Source organism: Columba livia, chromosome 1 (genome assembly GCF_036013475.1).
Source record: "Columba livia isolate bColLiv1 breed racing homer chromosome 1, bColLiv1.pat.W.v2, whole genome shotgun sequence".
Lineage (NCBI taxonomy): Eukaryota > Metazoa > Chordata > Aves > Columbiformes > Columbidae > Columba > Columba livia.
The window spans coordinates 173,063,894-173,080,842 of record NC_088602.1 but is presented as its reverse complement, the minus strand read 5'-3'; the positions used below and the strand labels follow the sequence as shown (position 1 = coordinate 173,080,842).

At 52.1% G+C, this 16,949-nt stretch overlaps 1 protein-coding gene across 2 annotated transcripts; it reads right to left on the bottom strand.

The window, feature by feature from the left end:
• Nucleotides 1-234: 234 nt before the first annotated feature.
• Nucleotides 235-16,666, bottom strand: PLA2G6 (phospholipase A2 group VI). Of its 2 annotated transcripts, XM_005514691.4 has the most exons (16): nucleotides 16,150-16,666; nucleotides 15,409-15,624; nucleotides 14,432-14,612; nucleotides 12,712-12,899; nucleotides 11,348-11,444; nucleotides 10,237-10,419; nucleotides 9,918-10,026; nucleotides 9,176-9,328; nucleotides 7,425-7,515; nucleotides 6,232-6,395; nucleotides 5,553-5,703; nucleotides 5,234-5,370; nucleotides 4,466-4,620; nucleotides 3,590-3,757; nucleotides 2,584-2,657; nucleotides 235-1,500 (listed from the first exon to the last, which is right to left on the bottom strand). In XM_005514691.4, exons 1-16 carry the CDS (start codon nucleotides 16,356-16,358, stop codon nucleotides 1,359-1,361), a joined length of 2,418 nt encoding a protein of 805 aa, XP_005514748.2. In that variant the 5' UTR covers nucleotides 16,359-16,666; the 3' UTR covers nucleotides 235-1,358. The 2 variants fall into 2 exon arrangements, with proteins under 2 accessions (XP_005514748.2, XP_005514749.2); XM_005514692.4 differs by lacking the exon at nucleotides 9,176-9,328 and having other exon boundaries at nucleotides 16,150-16,592.
• Nucleotides 16,667-16,949: the final 283 nt, after the last annotated feature.

The following is a 16,949-nucleotide window of genomic DNA, read 5'->3' as shown; positions in this document are numbered from 1 at the left end:
GCAACGCTGTGCTTTGTGGGACATCCAGCCGCTCACACCACACACGTGTCCCCAGGGCTGGCTGCAAGGACAGGCCATTCACCTCTTCAGCCCACACAAAGGGTATAATCCCTGCATCTCAAGAAGCCCAATGCCTGTTTTTCTACCTGTAAGAAATTAAGAGGCTGCAAGAACCCCTCTGGGACCATTCAGGACGGAGAGAGAGACAAGAAAACCATGGACTGCACAACAATGGAACCAAAGCAAATCCTCTCTTTATTTCATGTCATGTTAGTTTTGCGTAGAAGCACTGTTCACAACAGCAGTCCCTCCAGTCAAAAGCAAATTATTAAGAATCCAGTTTTTTAGGTTACTCCTCAAAATGCCTCCAAATAGGTACATAAATTATTTATAAATAAAACGAAATGTACTGCAGAAACACTGACTAGTCTAGCAGTCACAATGGGATTTCCAGCAGCAAAAAAAAAGTGAACCCAAGTTGTCACAAGGTCAACTTCTTTGGTGGGAACCAATCTTAGCAATTCCCTGTCAAAAATAAAGAAAAACAATTTCTCTACCAAGCCAAGGCTATTGCCCCTCATCTTGGGCTTGCTGAGAGTAAAACCAGACTTTTGTATCTCAGCCCTTGAGCAAAGACTAGCTCAGCAAGTCAGGTGGCATGAAACAGTCTCTGGGGTAGTCTGCCCCACCCTGGGCACAGTCAGTACCTGTGGTTCCAGTCCATCTTGGAAGGGAAAGCAGAAGGTGCTACAGAAAACAACTGGCTCAGAAAAGGCTCCCCCTTCTCCCAAGACCAGTCTCAACATTCTGCAGCCTATCTACTGCACAAAGCTACAGCACTTCTGCCCTACTTCAAACCAGGCGTGTTGAGGGAAGAATAATCTCTTTTCCTCACACTATGCACTCCAAAACACATTGGCCCCAGCGGGCCAAGTAATCCCTGCAGCTTTATCTGGCCTTGGCCCGTTCTGTGATGCCGGAAGGTGCATGGTGCTGTGTCAGTGGAGGTGCTGCACAGGCAGGAGACAGACTCCAGCTCAAGACAGGGAGGTTGGGGCTCTGCCTTCTGGGAAGGACCGTACAGTCAGAGAGCAAGGCAGCAAAACCGGCAGAGCAGCAGAGATGGAGCTACAGTAGGAAGGTAGTTGTCAGCATTTCACAGCTGTGTGGGAATACATGTATGTGTCCAGGAATACATGTGTATGTGCACTGTTGTCTACTAAATATCATTAATTCCTCAGTATTATTAGTAGTAGTCCCTCCCCCACCTCAACATCTTGATTCAAGGGCAAATCGGAGCCATTTCAGTGTCTGCTGCTCCTTGCCATGCAGATGCAGAATGGGAACCTCCAGGTCAGTCATCGGCAGAGATGTTGCACCAGCTGCTGAAACTGCTCCCGCTGCTGGTAGATGTAAAGCTGGGTGTCCCAGAGAGCATTGACCAGCACCGTGTCGTTCACCTCGTCCAACATCACCTCCGTGTGCAGCTGAGGGCTGAGCCTGCAGATGGCAAGACAGCATCACCAGCTAAGCACAGATGTTGCAGAATAAGTTCAATCAAACTAACTTTTAAATTCTGTTCTGTTCTTTCAGCTGTATCCCTTTGTTTGAATAACCTATTTTAGCATGAGTAGCCAAACAGCACGAGTGGCCAGGCTCGCTGGAATTCCAGGCTGTATATTGTGGACCTATTTCTTGGTGATGGGGGGGCCTTGAAGACAAGTACCAGGAAATAGAGAGGAAACACTTTCAGCAGGGGCTGCAAACCATCAAGATAAGAACAGTAAAAAAGCTGCCTGGAGGACAGAGGAAGAGAATCCAATATGAAATAAAGAAGCCCCCAGAACCAGAATTAATGTTGGACCAAAAGGCACACGGACAGCGCATGAAGGACCTGTGAAGAGTGGGTGCGTAGATTGTGAGGGTTTAAAAGCCCAAGCCTCTTTTGTCTTAGGGTCCTTTGCTTTGAGAGGCACCCAGTCTGGACTGTTTCTTTGCTGTACTTTTCAATTTATTTTTTATTTTATATTTTAAATTATTTTTTTTAAGCACAGATATCTGAGACTATGCTATGGGAACCTAGAGTCAAGAACATTTAACACAGATGTGAACGTGAGGAGACAACGAGCCTGCAAAGCACAAGACTTGTGTGAAGTGGCTCCCACTGTCCCGGACGCTCGCTTCCCCCTATCCAGCCAGCTGGCAGAGCAGGGACCTTCTGTCTCCTTCAAGGCTCAACCAGACTCAAGGCTGAGCCACAGTTCAGCACCTGCACCAGTCCCAAAACTGGCTGTGTGTGGTGGAACAGGGTGGGCTGCACATCCCCCAAGGACCATGTTAGACACTATCCCCCGAGCCCCCATTTATCAACCCCAGACATGGTGTGCTTGGTGCATCAGCTCACACCGTGGGCCCTCGCATCCTCCGTGTGTCACTGACGCACAAGGAGAGGGGGCAGGGGGACAGCTCTGGGCAGGAATGCCACTGGAAGGGACACGATTTGGGATGACGCATGCCACAGCCAGGTCTGAAGTGAGAGAGCTAAAAACAGGTCTGTGCAGAGAGCGGAAAGGAAGCTCCTACCGGAAATATGGGACATCCGTCATCTCGCACCAGGCCCTGGCACGATCCACAGCTGGGCCATCTGCGTCAGTGCACTGCAGGAGAAACAGCCCACGGTTAAAGCCAGACTGTCACACCGCTCTCCCCGTAGCCGTCACACTGCCCTCCCCATGCCCGCAAGAGGCTCCCCTGGCACCAAGTCCAACTTGCAGAAGACACAGAGGGAGAGGGAAAACCAGGAGCAAGTGTTATACTGGATGGCAACATTCACCACCAAGAGTGGGGTGTCTTTTTCTTTGTCAGTAGAGCCTGTGATCACTGCAGACTTCTGGGCTATCCCTGAAATAAGACAGAGGAAGCGCAGGGACCCCTCTGGGTATTTTTCTGACTTTGGGAAGCTAAAAGAAGATAAAGTGACAGAATTAAGATTACAGTCTGAACCTCAGTTCTGACCTTTCTGGCTTTCATTCATTTGGAGTGTTTTCACGTACAATATTTAATAAGCTTCCTTCTGAAGCATGCAAGAATCTATCTTTATAACACGCTCCTAACCACAGCTCTGAACTACTGCTTTTTATTAGTAATCCTCCCACTTCTCTAGCATTTACTAGTTTCCCAGTGGGGATAACAAAACTTTTCTAAAGAAAACTGCTGTTTCCCAAGGCATGTTTTTTTTTTTTTTGATCTAGGTTGCTCTGATGATAATCAACACTCCCTGGAAAGATACTGAGTTTCACAAACTCACACCTGAGGGTCACTGACCACCATCCTCTCCTCAGTTCCTTTCAGCTGTAAGAACCTCCCTTGGCACTCAAAACCCCAAACAGGCAGACATGGCTTCAGACCTGCTGTGCTCCCACAATTCTTAGGCTACCCACTATGTCCATTCTTTGAACTGGCCATGGTCAGAGCAGTTCCAAGAAAATACAATTTTCTTCCAAAAGAAAGAAGCTGAAAACGGGAAACCTTCACTCTCCCACTGCAAGCAGCCTCAAGTATCTTCCCCATCCCCTCTCCTGGTACTCACGCAATCCACCACCATCTTGCCGAGCTCCCTGGCCCCAAAGACGGTCTTCGCCAGCTCCCAAGGGTTGGAGGGGCGGAAAACATCCACAGAGCTCACCGGGACCTGCGGAGGCTTCCCTGTTCCCAGAGAGACCACCAACCCCAATTTTCGTACTTTCTGCTTCTGACCCTGTGGACAAACAGAAGATTTGCCTGCAAGGACCAACAGTTAAGGTGGAACATGCCTTTAACAGCAGCCTTGGGGAAGCTCTGAAAGCCAAGGCAAAAGGCCTTTTCCCTCTCCCATTCCTCCCACCTGGTGAGACAGGTATAATCCACGAGTTCAACAGTTGCACTGTTCTGTCCCTTACAACCCTGGCTACACCCAAACCCAGGGGATCACCACGAAGGTGAGTCCTGGGACCAGACGACTATGAAACAGTCCAACTTATTCTGGCAACACACCTCCCACTTCGGCTACAGGGAGCAGTAGCTGCCAGTACTCAGTCATCTTTCTGAGGAATGTGCCACCCCACACCATTCACTCTTCAGCCTTGCAGAGTGCCCCTGCTACTGTCTTCTCCATCTACTTTTGGGCAGAAGAAGGCCCTGCAAAGCTGCATCAAGGGCCACACACAACCACCAGAACCATCAGCTGAATCATCCTTATTCCAAGTAGCAAGGACAGGCTGATGGGGCAGCCTCACACCCTTGTCAGAAGAGGAATGTCACCTCTCAAACACCATTCCCAATACATTCCTCTCGATATGCCCCTTTCTAGGCTGCTGCGCTGCTAATTTGTTTATCCACTAGAGAGGGGTCCATTCCCAAACCCTTCTCCCCTCCAAGGGAGGCTCAGTGGACCCAACAAAGGCCCAGTTATCAGTCAGGACCTCACCTTCTTGATCAGCGTCTTGTTGTACTCGTGGATCTCTGCCATGGCATCAAGGGTCGGGTTGTTGGCCAGCAGCCCCCCATCCAGAAAGCGGCCTATCGGCCGGAAATAGGTGGGAGCCGCGCCGCTGCAGCGGGCAGCGCGCCACACGAGCTGGTCTGGAGGGAGAGAAAACATACAGCCTCTTGCAGCAACTTCCCCGTGTGCAAGAAGCCTTCGCCAACACAAAGCAGGAGGGCTTACACTTCCAGAAGAACCTGCCCTAGAGAGTTGTGTTTTTCTCCTAACAGTAGGGTCTCTGCTTGGATGCATGGATTATTTTGGGGGGCTTTAGAAGATGTTCTTAGCACTTGCTACGTATCGTGGGTCAAATTCACCCTCTACCAGCTTCATTGCTGCTATTTTGACAGTGAACTAGTTACGTTTGCTGGACAAAGAAAGAAACAAGCCGGAGGTGGCTGTGTGCTTCAGTTCCACAGCTTTTCCATGTGAATCTGCTCCTGAGAGGCCTCACTGTAGGCAGGACTCCTCTAGCTCACCCCTTCCTCATGGACCTCGCTAGCCAGCCCTTGTTCCTGGTACAAGAGAAGCCAAGGGAGCTGGAGAGAGGAGACAAGGGAACCATCGCTAGGACCAAGCTACAAGTCAAAATCAGGGGTGAGACACTGCTGGGACACTTCAAATTTCAGAGCAATGGGTGCAGGAACAAGAAGACTCTTGTCTCTGAGGGACAGCCCCCTCCCCTGCCAACTGCTGTGTGCCAGCATTTACCTTCTGGCTGAGTGAGTGGTTTGAAAGTTGCGCTTGTCTTGTATTCAGTGGAGGTTTTTGTCTCTGGTACGGGGTAATTTCGGAAAAGGTGGAGTTCAGCTGGCTGCCGGTCACACAGCGTCCCTGTCACCATAACCCTGGGGGAGAGGACACGACAGAATAAGAGTAAAACGGAACAAAAAAAGTACTTATGGCTTCAACAGTCTACACATCACATTCCTCCAGATCTGCTCTAAGGAGAGGCTGAGCATCTCTGCTGTGAGACGTCTAGAGTACACTCAGGAGAGCATCAACCAGCACAGCCCCAGGCAGGACTTACTTGGGTTTTTGGACATCTGTCATTTTGGTGTTTTCCCCAAATTCCTTCTTCAAGAATTCGTCCAGGGGCTCCGACTCATAGGGCCGAGACCCCCGGAACACCATGTCCTTCATGCGGAAGTACAGGCAGCGCATGTAGTCCATGGACTTCCCTGAGACAGGCAACAGCATCGGCAGGAGCAGGGGGCAGGAGGAAGGGCAGGCAGAACAAAGAGCACATCAGAGATGGGACTTCCCAGGACCAGCAGGAGATAGGAGGCATGACTCCCAGTCTCATCCCCTTCCCAAGCTGCCTGCCATCTGCTCAGAACTCAGCAGCATGACTGGGAAGGATTAAAGAGGAAGAGCAAGCCTGGACCATCATTTCCCACTACCACAAAGTGTCCATCACGTTGCTGTAAAACCCCCGTGACGATAGTAGGAAAAACACAACATTGCATTCTGCCACCACGCACTTGCCAAACCCCAGAAAGCTGTTCAAGGCCAGCTGATGCGAGAAGTGAGGGCAAAGCCAGGTCTATGCTTTCCTTCACTAACAAACATTCCTTCCTTCCATTGGCAGGGTCAACAAATCTCAGTTGGGACTCAGAGAGGCAGCTCCCACCCCACATCCACTCCCAACAGAGGAGCACTCTGGCCCACACAAGCGACAAGGGGCCCATAATGTGCACTGTTCTCACCATGTACAATAGCCAAGGCCAAGATCCCTCCAGTGCTGGTTCCCGCGATCCAGTCAAAAATCTCACGAATGGGACGGCCTGCAGCCTTCTCGATAGCCAGGAGGAGCTGGATGAGCACCAGGCCACGGATGCCCCCTCCATCCAGACACAGGAGGCGGTCCTGACTGGAGAGAGACAGACAGGGATGACTGGGAGCTGTGGGACAGCTTACAAACCACAGCACAGCATGGGAACATGGCCCTGGGCATGGGAAACTATGCCAGTAACAAGAACACTGCTGTGGGCACTGTAATCAATGAGCAAAAATATCCAGTGGTGCTTCATCAGATGCAAATAAGACTGGACATGGCTAGATAAGTCTTGTTAGAGATGGTGCAACACCACTTGCTCTTTTAGCCATCTCTAACCTCCACAACAGAGAGACAAAGGGTCATAGAATAGTTTGGGTTGGAAGGGACCTTCAAAGCTCATCTAGTCCAGCCCCCTGCAATGAGCAGGGACATCTTCAACTAGATCAGGTTGCTCAGAGCCCTGTCCAGTCCGGCCTTGAATGTCTCCAGGGATGGGGCATCTACCACCTGTCTGGGCAACCTGGGCCTGTTTTACCACCCTCATTGTAAAAAATTTCTTCCTCATGTCCAGCCTGAATCTCCCCTCCTTTAGTTTAAAACCACAACCCCTTGTCCTATTGTCCCTGCTAAAAAGAGCATTCACAAGATGAAAACACATCCAAGTCCCTTACTATACGGTAATGGGTATTGTGTCATAAATGAAAAGCAGACAGCCCCTAGTTCCTGCTCACAGCACTTCAGTGCCAGCTCTCCCTCCGCTCCATGCAGGATGAGGTGCAGGCTCTGCCCAGGCAGCGCAGAATCTGGCCAAGGGGCTGGGTGAGGGTCCGGGCAGCACATGGAGGTGGGGAAATCACGAAGCCAAAACAGCATTTGGTGCCCAGTGGCAGAGGGGAGGGACAGAGCAGGGGTTTCACCTGCTGAGCTCGGGCTCCACTGCAGCTCCGGGGCTGCAGGAGAGAACAGGCACAAGGTTCTGCCAAAAGCAGCAACATTAACAGACACTAAATAATGTCAGCTCTGAGGATGCCACATCCACAGGTGTAGGTGGGGAGAATTCACACATATGGATTTCACCTTCAAGATGCAGAGGAGCCTGGACAGAAGCTGTTCATCACTTACTTTCTTCTGCCCTCACTGGGTGAGTCCACAACATCTGGTGCCTTCAGAAACTGTCCAAGTGTTGTGGAAACATACAGAAGGTCCTTGTACCCTGGAAGGCCATAAACATGCAAAAGGAAAACAATTAGAGACCCCTTTGCCACCTGAACCCTCTGACACACATCTCAGAGACAGAAGTCAGCCAAATTACACTTAATTAATTAGAAAAACTTCAATTATCCTTTCTACTTTCTCTCTTCCCCCAGAAAGCCTGATCAGGCTACCCAAACCTCCCACCCCAGTGGTAAATCATTTTCACCATAAGCACATAGAGATCACACAACTCCCTAGTACAATACAACTCCCTGCAGGAGACACAAGCCATCCTACCCACAGCCACCAGGTAACCCCCGACAGATTAAACTCCACACCAAGGAGGTGAAACCCCAACATCCTTTAGAGCAGGCAGCTGGAGAGGCACTGGCAAAGATGAAGGATTTGTAGAAGCAAATGACGAGCACAGCAGGTGAGAGTGAAGGCAGAGCCTAGAAGCGTGCCCTCTATGCAGTTTACTGCAAGCCATCAGATAAAACCTAAATCTACTCCTGCGAGGAAACCTTGGCAGGAGAGCTGTGGGGACAGGGAGGCTTGTCATTACCCCTCAGCCGACACACACCCAGGCCACCCTGGGTGCAGGGCACCAATCCAGCCTATGCGAGAAGCCAGTCTGTGAAACCAAAAAAAGAAAGAACAGGAGGAGAGAAGTTAAATATTCCTGCCAGCACCCAGGCCAGAAAGTGGCTGTGGATGATGATGAATGTGTTGAGGAGTTTCTTCAAGGGCCAGAACCCATGACAGAAAGGGGCCTTGCTCTGTCACTGCATGAGAGGTGAAACTGGGGGCGTCACCTTCACAAGGCCATGGTGAGAAGAAAGTCCTGGCGTCACCAGCCTGTGAGACTTGTGGTGACACAGACACACTCCAGGGCCTGGGGGGTTGTCCTCTAACCTTTGCAAAGAAAACCACCAACCTGAGAGGGGAAGTGGATCACAAGTGGAACACAGCCCTCCCACAAGGGTCAGAGCCTCCCTCCAAGCCAACTCACCCCACTGCCCACTACCAGAACCCCTGATGCTGCCTCTGCCCAAGCTCCAGACTTCCCTGAAGGAAAGAAGCCCAGCACCTAAAATAGACCACATGCTTATTCACACAGCCTGGGAAGTACAGAGCACAAGCTACAACACAATCATATGTCATAAAATAGGCTTTTCCCATGCATAACATAAACCCTGTGACCAGGGTCGCTTATCCTGGGGCCTCATCCCTTCCCTCTCCCAGCTGCTGGCCTCCAGGATCTGAACAAGCGACATTTCTAATTTCCCTGTGCCCAGCATGATACTGGGAGGTCTTCAGGGCAGACCAGCAAGTACCTCCCTTTCTGTACATGTCCCAGTGGATAAAGTCCATACAGGCAACTAAGTGCTACACCTCTTCCAGTGGGGCAAGAAAATCAGTCCTCCCTTTCCTTTCTACAGAGCTGCGTTGTGTCAGGTCTAAAAACCAGAAGTTTAGAGCACAAGAGTTTAGAGTACACACACAGGAAAAACAGAGAAAAGAGACAGAATCCTGCAACACCTGAATGAGGACAGAGTCATCAGAAATGGAGAGCCAGGAGACAGTTCCCAGAGCACAGCCCATCCGAAGAAGAGATCTGAGGTAGCACTGTGAAGCAAGAAGGAAGCAGAGCAAGGGAGGTCCAGGGGAGGCTTTACCTAAGCTGTTGAAGCTGCTCCGCGAGGAAGGTTGGCCTTCCAGGAAGAAGGAGGAGGCAGATGGTGCCAGGCTTGGGGAGTCGGGATGGGGTGGGTGGCAGCGTTCGGTCCCTACAGTTTGCAGCAGGTCTAAGAGCACTTTCCGGTTTGCACCTTAGGTGACGAAGGGGGAGTCACAGATCAGAAAGGGAATCCGTGCACGCACACACCTGGGGGGGTCTGTCAAATTCATAGCAGCTCTGATCCTCACAAAACCTCTGGGATCACCCAGGGAAAGGGGAAGCATGTCCCGAGTACCTCTCCCTGAACACCCGGCAGCAGGACTTGTGCACAGCAGGGCTACCCAAGGCTGTGCAGATTTAAGGGTGTGTGCCACACACTTCTTGTCACTGAAAAACTGCCCATGCCAGCTTACGCCTGGGCAGTTCAGCAGCACTGTGACATCCTGTTGTGAGCCTCCAGTGCCCGACACCGCGCCTTGAAAGAGGGTGAGTGCATGCCAGCTTTTCCTCTTGGATCTCTGTCTCACAAAAGAGAAATTCATCAAGGGCTATTAACAAAAAGCCTATGCCACTAGCTCAGGTAGTGCCTACCCTGTGAGCGACTAGAAGCTGGGAAAGCATGTTGGAGAAGCATCACTCATGCTCAGTGTGTTTTTACCTCTCCCCAAGACACTGGTTTAGCCACCAAGAGGAGATGGGATGCTAGTTCACCCCGTAAGGCTGCTGACATGCTCCCTCACCTTTGCTGCTCCTGGCTGCCAACAGCCCTGGTGTCTCCCCGAAATCATTGGGGATCTCAACATCTCCTCCAAACACAACGATGGCTTTGATCATATCCAGGTTGTCATGCTAGGGGACAAGAGGAAGTTCAGTCAAGACCCAAGCTCCTGTTGGCTACATCATCTCTCATTACCTCCTTCCCCTTTTCAGTAGCCAAAGCACTCCCAAGGGACCACCCCATGAAAGACAACAGTCAGAATTTCAGAGGAGTCTGTCCCTGTCTCAGCCCTTCAAGAAGAGTCCTTCTCTGCTTCCCAGCAGTCTCTGCAGAAAACTCACCTTCATGGCCAGGTGCAGCGGTGTGTTGCCATCCTGACCCCTGGCATTGGTGTTGGCGCCGTGCGTCAGCAGTACCATGGCACAGTCAAAGCGTCCCCTATTGACTGCGATGTGCAGAGCCATGTCCGCCGTCCGGCTGGTCACATTCACCTCAGAACCGTACTCAAGCAGCAGCCGCGTCATCTGTGCCCAAGCGTGCACATGCCGGGTCAAGAAGAGAGAAAGCGATCGTGACAACAACTGTCTGGGCACTCAAACGACCCAGGCCTCATGGCAGGCAAAGCAGGGAAAGAGGCAGGACCCTTAGCCTGGACGCAGCTGGCTGGCAGATGTTCCAAGCACTGGAAACAGAGTTTTTCTGTCTTTTACCACAGAACTAGTTGGTGGTTTCACAATCTGGCTAGATCTCCTGGGTGTTTTGGGACTTATATGCAAGCATAGCAACTGGCTGAGAGCGATGAAGGAAAAAAGCTCCTACTTGGGCCAGAATCTTTGCAGACTGGAGGGAAAAAAGTTTGCTTTTTGATCTTCTCTTTACAAGCTAAGCAGATTTATGTCTGCTGTGAAACTCCACATTTCTGAGAGGGATGTGATACTGCAGGAGGGAAAACAGTCCTGCCACAGGAATGTCCTCTGCTTGCAACAAGCACCATTCAGGTGCTCCAGCGTGGCTTATCACACCACTGATCCACCCATCCCTAACAGAACATGGACCACAATCCACATGCTACCACTCTGTGCCCACCTCACACTCTCCCTGTGGTTTTCAAGGCATCCACCTGCTTTCTTCCATGAAACTGTCACCAATGAGAAGAGAGCTCCCCCCAGGGGTCACAGTGATACTGCTCCCAATAAAAAGGAAAAAGGGACAAGCTGGCAGTTTCACAGCCAGAGGAGACACACTGCAGATGAGCCCACCAGCTTGTTTCACTGCAAGGCTCCACTACTCCATCCACTGTGGCAAAGCAAATCAAACACCGAGCTGCAGGCTGGGCTCTGACCTCGCCAGGGCTCCGCACATGCACTCAGGAGAGGGAGAGGTCAGCAGGAGAGGAATTAAACAAGTGCCGGATGGCACCACGGGCCATCGCCACAAAAGGGCTTAATTTACCTCTGCCTTCTTCGCCCAGTGCAGCGGGATGGCTTCATAGCGCTGGTCCTTGGAGTGAACCTGGCCAGCATCCGCCTCCAGGATGGCCTGGGCACACCTGGCAAAGACAACGAGGGGAAGGGATGGGTGGCTGACATCTTGACGTGAGACCTCCACTCGCATGAGCACCTGCCTCTCCCGCCGAGAGCCTGTCAGGAAGCCCCTCAGCAGCAGCAGACTCTCTGCAGCACCTGCAGGTTCCTCTGCTGCCGTTCTGTTTTGCTGGTTTTAGAAAGGAAAGGCATAACAGGAAGCAAACAAGCAGCACAGTGTTCAGAGGAAGCAGGAGAATCCCTCCCCAATGTCAAGACACAAAGCAACATCTGGGTGCTTCTCCAGCACAGGAGTATGGCATTTCTGGAAACTCTCAAGACCCAAGGGGAAATTCTCCTCTTCTCCCTCTCTCTCTGTGGAAACACGTGGATAAAACTGAAATAATCAAATACTTGCTGAAATTAAGAATCTGTGTGTTTCCCTATGAGTTAGAAATCACACCTATTGTGAATAGAGCAGTGTCCAGTCCCTAGAAGGTGTGGGTAGGTAGACTTAGGAAACGAGTGTACGCTTCCCACTCTGAAACACCATCAAATAAACCGTACACAAAAGATCAATCAGCACTGCAATCTAAGGAACTTAAACACATTTTTGGCTTGTGAATGTGTCTCTAATGTTGGAAAGCACTTTTCAAAATGCTGGAAAATCAGCTAGCAGCAGCTAGTGCTGACTTCAGAACCCTATTTGTAGAGCTCAGACACTCTACGAAAATTAAGTATTATAAAGCATATACAAAGAGCATCAAATTTCTCCATGGAAAACAATACAGGGAGTCAACATCATGTCTTTTGATTCAGTTCCAGAGTGTGTTATTAACAGTCAAAAGTACCTTCCGCCCACAGGAGACAGAAATAACGATGCTTTGAAATGAAAGCTTATTAGGATCAGAGCACCCAAAGAGAGGTAGAGTGATTAGCAATACTATTTAAGCATCACTAAATTGTCTTCTTACAGCTCATTCTGAGAAAAAACCTTATTCACAAACCTTAAAAAAAAAAAAAAAATCTAATCTGCGTCTTTCTCCTGATGTCTGATACTAAATAATATATAAATTCAGGGAAAAACTTTTTTTTTCTGATTTTTTTTTTCTTTTCCACACCAGCACTCCTCTGTTCTTTTGCAAACTCGGTGATGCAGCAGAGGACAGCACAGGACTCCTTCCTACTGAGCACTGCCCTGAAAGGGGTCCAGTTTTAGACAACTCTGAGCAAGCAGCCAGGTCCCCAGACTGTCAGAAGAGCCATGTTCCAGCAGCCCCAGCAGTTCCTTACCCCTTCTGGGAGAACTTCAGTGCTGTGTGGATGGGGTAGCCCAGCGTCCCCACAACGCAGCAGCTGGCACGGCATTTCAGCAGCGAGCGCACCATGTCCTCTTTGCCCAGCTGACAGGCGAGATGCAGAGCCGTCAGCCCTTCATGGCTCAGGTGGTCCAAGCCAGTAGTTGGGGTTCTGCCCAGGAGCTGGGAAGAGCAGACAATAGATAAATAGACAGACACAGAAAAGCACCGTCTCTCTTCCTGAGCTCCGAGGACAGACTCTGGAGGACTTGGCTCCTCACAATGCTGCAGCCTGTCTTCTCCACACCTGCTTCCAACACAGCATTCCTTGTTTTCTCTCCCTAAAGAGCTGATCGCTGCTCTCTGCACCCCTTCCTCTGACCAGGTGCTTCCACAACACCTCTCAGCCACAAAGTGCTCGGAACACATTGAACAACACAGCCCAGCAGACGCCCAGGGTCTCCCACTGCGTGAGCCAAGCCCAACCCAACCGAACGAGTGCAGTGAAAACAGTAACCACTGGTACTCTCCTGCTGCGGCCCCATCAGTTACCATGGCTAGCCAGCTCAACTTCCCCTGCAACTCCACCACTGCTGTCAGAAACAAACAGGATTCTGTTTAAAATATACACATGGACGTATGTTTGAATGAATTTTCTTAATCTCCCCTTAAATTTTAGAATTGTTATCTGCTGACTGGTCTGTTACACAAAAATATCCCACTGCTGTACTGGCAAAACCCTGCAAGCCCTGGTGCACACAAGAGAAGCAGGAATTTAGTTTCTTTTCTCTGGTTTAGCAGGGAATCAAGAGAGAAAAGAAACAAACAGACAGATCAGACCTGGAAGCATTTCTGTAACAAGAAGCCAAGTTACTGCCACCAGAAAAATAAAGGAAGAGGTTATCTTTAATACAAAGGTCCTATCTGCCCTGCTCCATAGCATGGCAAGCCCAAATCACCATCCCTCCCCCATCACAAATTAGGAAACCCCAGCAGAGTCTGGCAGGCAGAGCTGTCTCAACAGGTATTGGGCAAATGTCAGGAGTGCAGCTGTAGGGCAGAGATGATCTTGCGCTGGCACCGGGTGCTGGGGAATTGACAGACCCAAGGAACCAAGGCGGAAGGGCCACCCACACCCTTACAAACCCCATCACTCTGCCCCACGCTTCTCAGTAATCGAGAACGCCCCTGGCTTCAGACTGTCTCTGCCTTGAGGCTCTGACCACTGTCCCCTGTGCAAGGCCACTCAGTTCAAACAACAGGTTCTGCAGCTCAGGAAAGATCAGGGCGGCTCAGGTCTGTCCTTTGGTCTACAGGCAACACACACTCCCTCACAGCAGCCCAAACACATGCTCCCCCATGGGAACACTCTGACCAGAACCAGAGGAGATGGAGAGGAGACGGCCAAGGGCCTGCGGAAAGGCAGGATAGGGCCTGATGCAAATGTCAATCAATGAAGGACACTTTCTGAGGAAATTTGCTTAATATCCCTGTTCCACTGCAGGGTGGAATATGTAGCCTGCTTATGGGAAACAGCACCAGTAAAGGGGGAAGAAAGAGGATGAAACCAGCCTCAAGCACTGACTCGATGCTGCAGCAGAGGGAACTGACTTTCTCCTCCCCTGTCTGCAGCTGTTTTCCTGTCCCCCTCCTTACAGCACACAGAGGACCTACTCCAGTCCTGCCACCACCCCCAGCTTTGAAATCGCTCACACCTCGATGATCTGGGGGTTATTCCCTCGCACAGCATAGTGGAAAACCGTCTCCCCATTCCTGTCGGTGATGTCCAGCCGTGCGTGGCACTCCAGCAGCTCCAGCAGGCACTCCATGTCTCCCTTGCGGCAGGCCAGGTGCAGCGGGGTGCAGCCATCCTCGCTGTCCGTGCTGTTCACACAGCTGCAAGAGAGGAGCCAGCATGAGGCCAAGGAAGGGCTGCGAAGATGAGGATGCACAGCTGCCCTGCGAGCTAACTGGAAGGTACCTCCTGTGTCTGTGACAGGCCCAGCTGGTGCAAACCAGAAGGTTCATGAAAGCCCAGCCTCTTGCCAGGAAAGGGCCACCAAGCTGCTTGGCCATGGACCCTCTCCCTGACATGCTGCTCCTTCCTCTGCCCCCCATCTGGGAGAAGCTTCCTCCTGCCCAAAGAAAGGCAGGAGACAGGATACAGTCAGCAGCCTGGTGGAGGTACTGCCATCAGTCCCCCAGTCCCCCTAACTCCTCACTAGTCTCCCCTATCCTCAATGAGTTTGTCCACAGAAAGAGAGCGAGGGCTAGTGGCCCAAAGCAGTTTCCAGAAAGACAGTCCTACTGTACATCCTTTCTTGTGGTTTACAAAGTCAGGCACAACCCCATCCAAAAAGCAGCTCCAGAAGGGTTCTAAGAATCTAACTAGTACCTCTGGCAAAACACTTTAGCTCAAACACCACAGCTCCAGGCTCTAACATCCAGAGCAGCAGGCTTAAAGCCCACCAATAAGCTTATACAGCAACCATTGGACCCCCTTTGCTACCACATCTGTCATTCAGGCAAGACACACCAAGGCCATCACTTTTAAACTCAACCTCTGCAGTAATCGCAGGTGTTAAGCTCCCCCAAGTAGCAGCCCCTGCTGTTCCCCCCAAATCTAGCCTACCCTGCCCTCTCGAGCTCACCCCCAGCACAAAGCCCACTCGAGATCCCTTCCACCCCTTGCCTCAGAACATGGTTGTGCCGGAAGCTCTCCCGATGGCCAATCTCCACTGCGACGTGTGCCGAGGACCAGCTGGGGTGGTTGCGGAAGCAGTCGCTGAGCTGCTGGAGATCCTCCAGCAACAAGGGCTGGCGTGAGCTCTCGTAGAAAGGGCGCAGTTGCCCGGCATACTGCTCAAAACGTGCCAGGGCATCTGCTTCATTGTCGAGCTGGAAGAGCCTGGAAGAAAGGCAAATGCAGTGTTGGTCCTGCCCAAAGAAACAACCTCCATCCCATGCTCTGAAAGAAACAGCTCTTCTCTGAAGAGTCCCGCTGGGGACTCTCCTGTTCCTCCACACCTGGTATCATAGCTGTTCCAAGGGAAGAAGGAAGCCTACATTGTCAGCCAAGAGCATCTCCTGTTCCTGAGGAACATTAACTTCTGGGCTGAAGCATCCCCTGCTCCAGATGCTAGAGCAGCAATGGGTACAAGCAGAAGTGCACATATCTGCAGCTGTTCTGACCCAAGTACCTATTTCACAGTTGGCTGTTTTCACAGTGTTTGGACTCTGTCCTGTCCCGTTGCCACAAGCTGTTGCGATGACAAAACTCCTCCACCAGCACACACATGGGCCTCCCACTCCTCATGAGCCCCCCTGCTGACTGAACACATCGCCCCACACCCACATCTGTGAAGTCTTGGGATCAGATTTAAGGTCTTTAGTGTCACGCTTGAGCAGTGACTGCTAAAGGTCCGTCACTTACCGGAAAGCCACCTGCGGGCTCTGGGGACTGAGCAGCAGGCAGTCCCAGGAGCGGGCGAGGCTGTTCCTGTACAGGACCACCCGGCCTTCCTCCCTCAGGCAGGTGTGAGCGGCGTACTCGGCAGTCGACACCTCCTTCACCCGGTAGGGGTTGGTGAAGATCTGGGTGACGCTGCTGATGGTGTCCACCAGCCGCCCGAAGAACTGCATCGTTCTGGAGCCTCAGGCGGCTTCTCCCGCTCGCCCCGAGGGAAAACGGGTCACAAGCCCGGCCCTGAACTCAGTGACACGGGGCCAAGAAGGGAAACCGGAGAGCCGCTGGGGCGGGACACTGCCCGGGAGGAACGCCCGGCACTGGCACCTTCGTTTTCTTTCGTGGTTCTCCCGTGAAAAGCACCCGGTTCCCCCCAGCGCCTCACTGACAACGCCGGCCTCCGGCCTCCCTTTCCCGCTCCGGCGGGAAACACCCCCCTCCACGGCCGGCCCCGGCGCCCTGCCGCCTGCCCGCGCTGGGAGGAGCCGCCCGGCGCCAGGGAGGCGGAGCCGGCCCGGCGGAGCGGGGCCGGGGCCGGGGCCGGGGCCGGGACCGGGGCTGGGGGCGGACCCGCGGCCGGGCAGGGCGGGCAGGGCAGGGCAGGGCCGGGTGCGTCGCCACCCGCAAAGCACGACGGGCGCCCAGCGTCCTCCGCGCGCAGCCCCCAGCCCGCTTCGCCGGCCGCCCGCCAATCGCCGCACCGCCCCCCGGGACGGGCCAATCAGCGGCGCCACACCCGGGGAGGGGTGATTGGGGCGGGGTAGCGC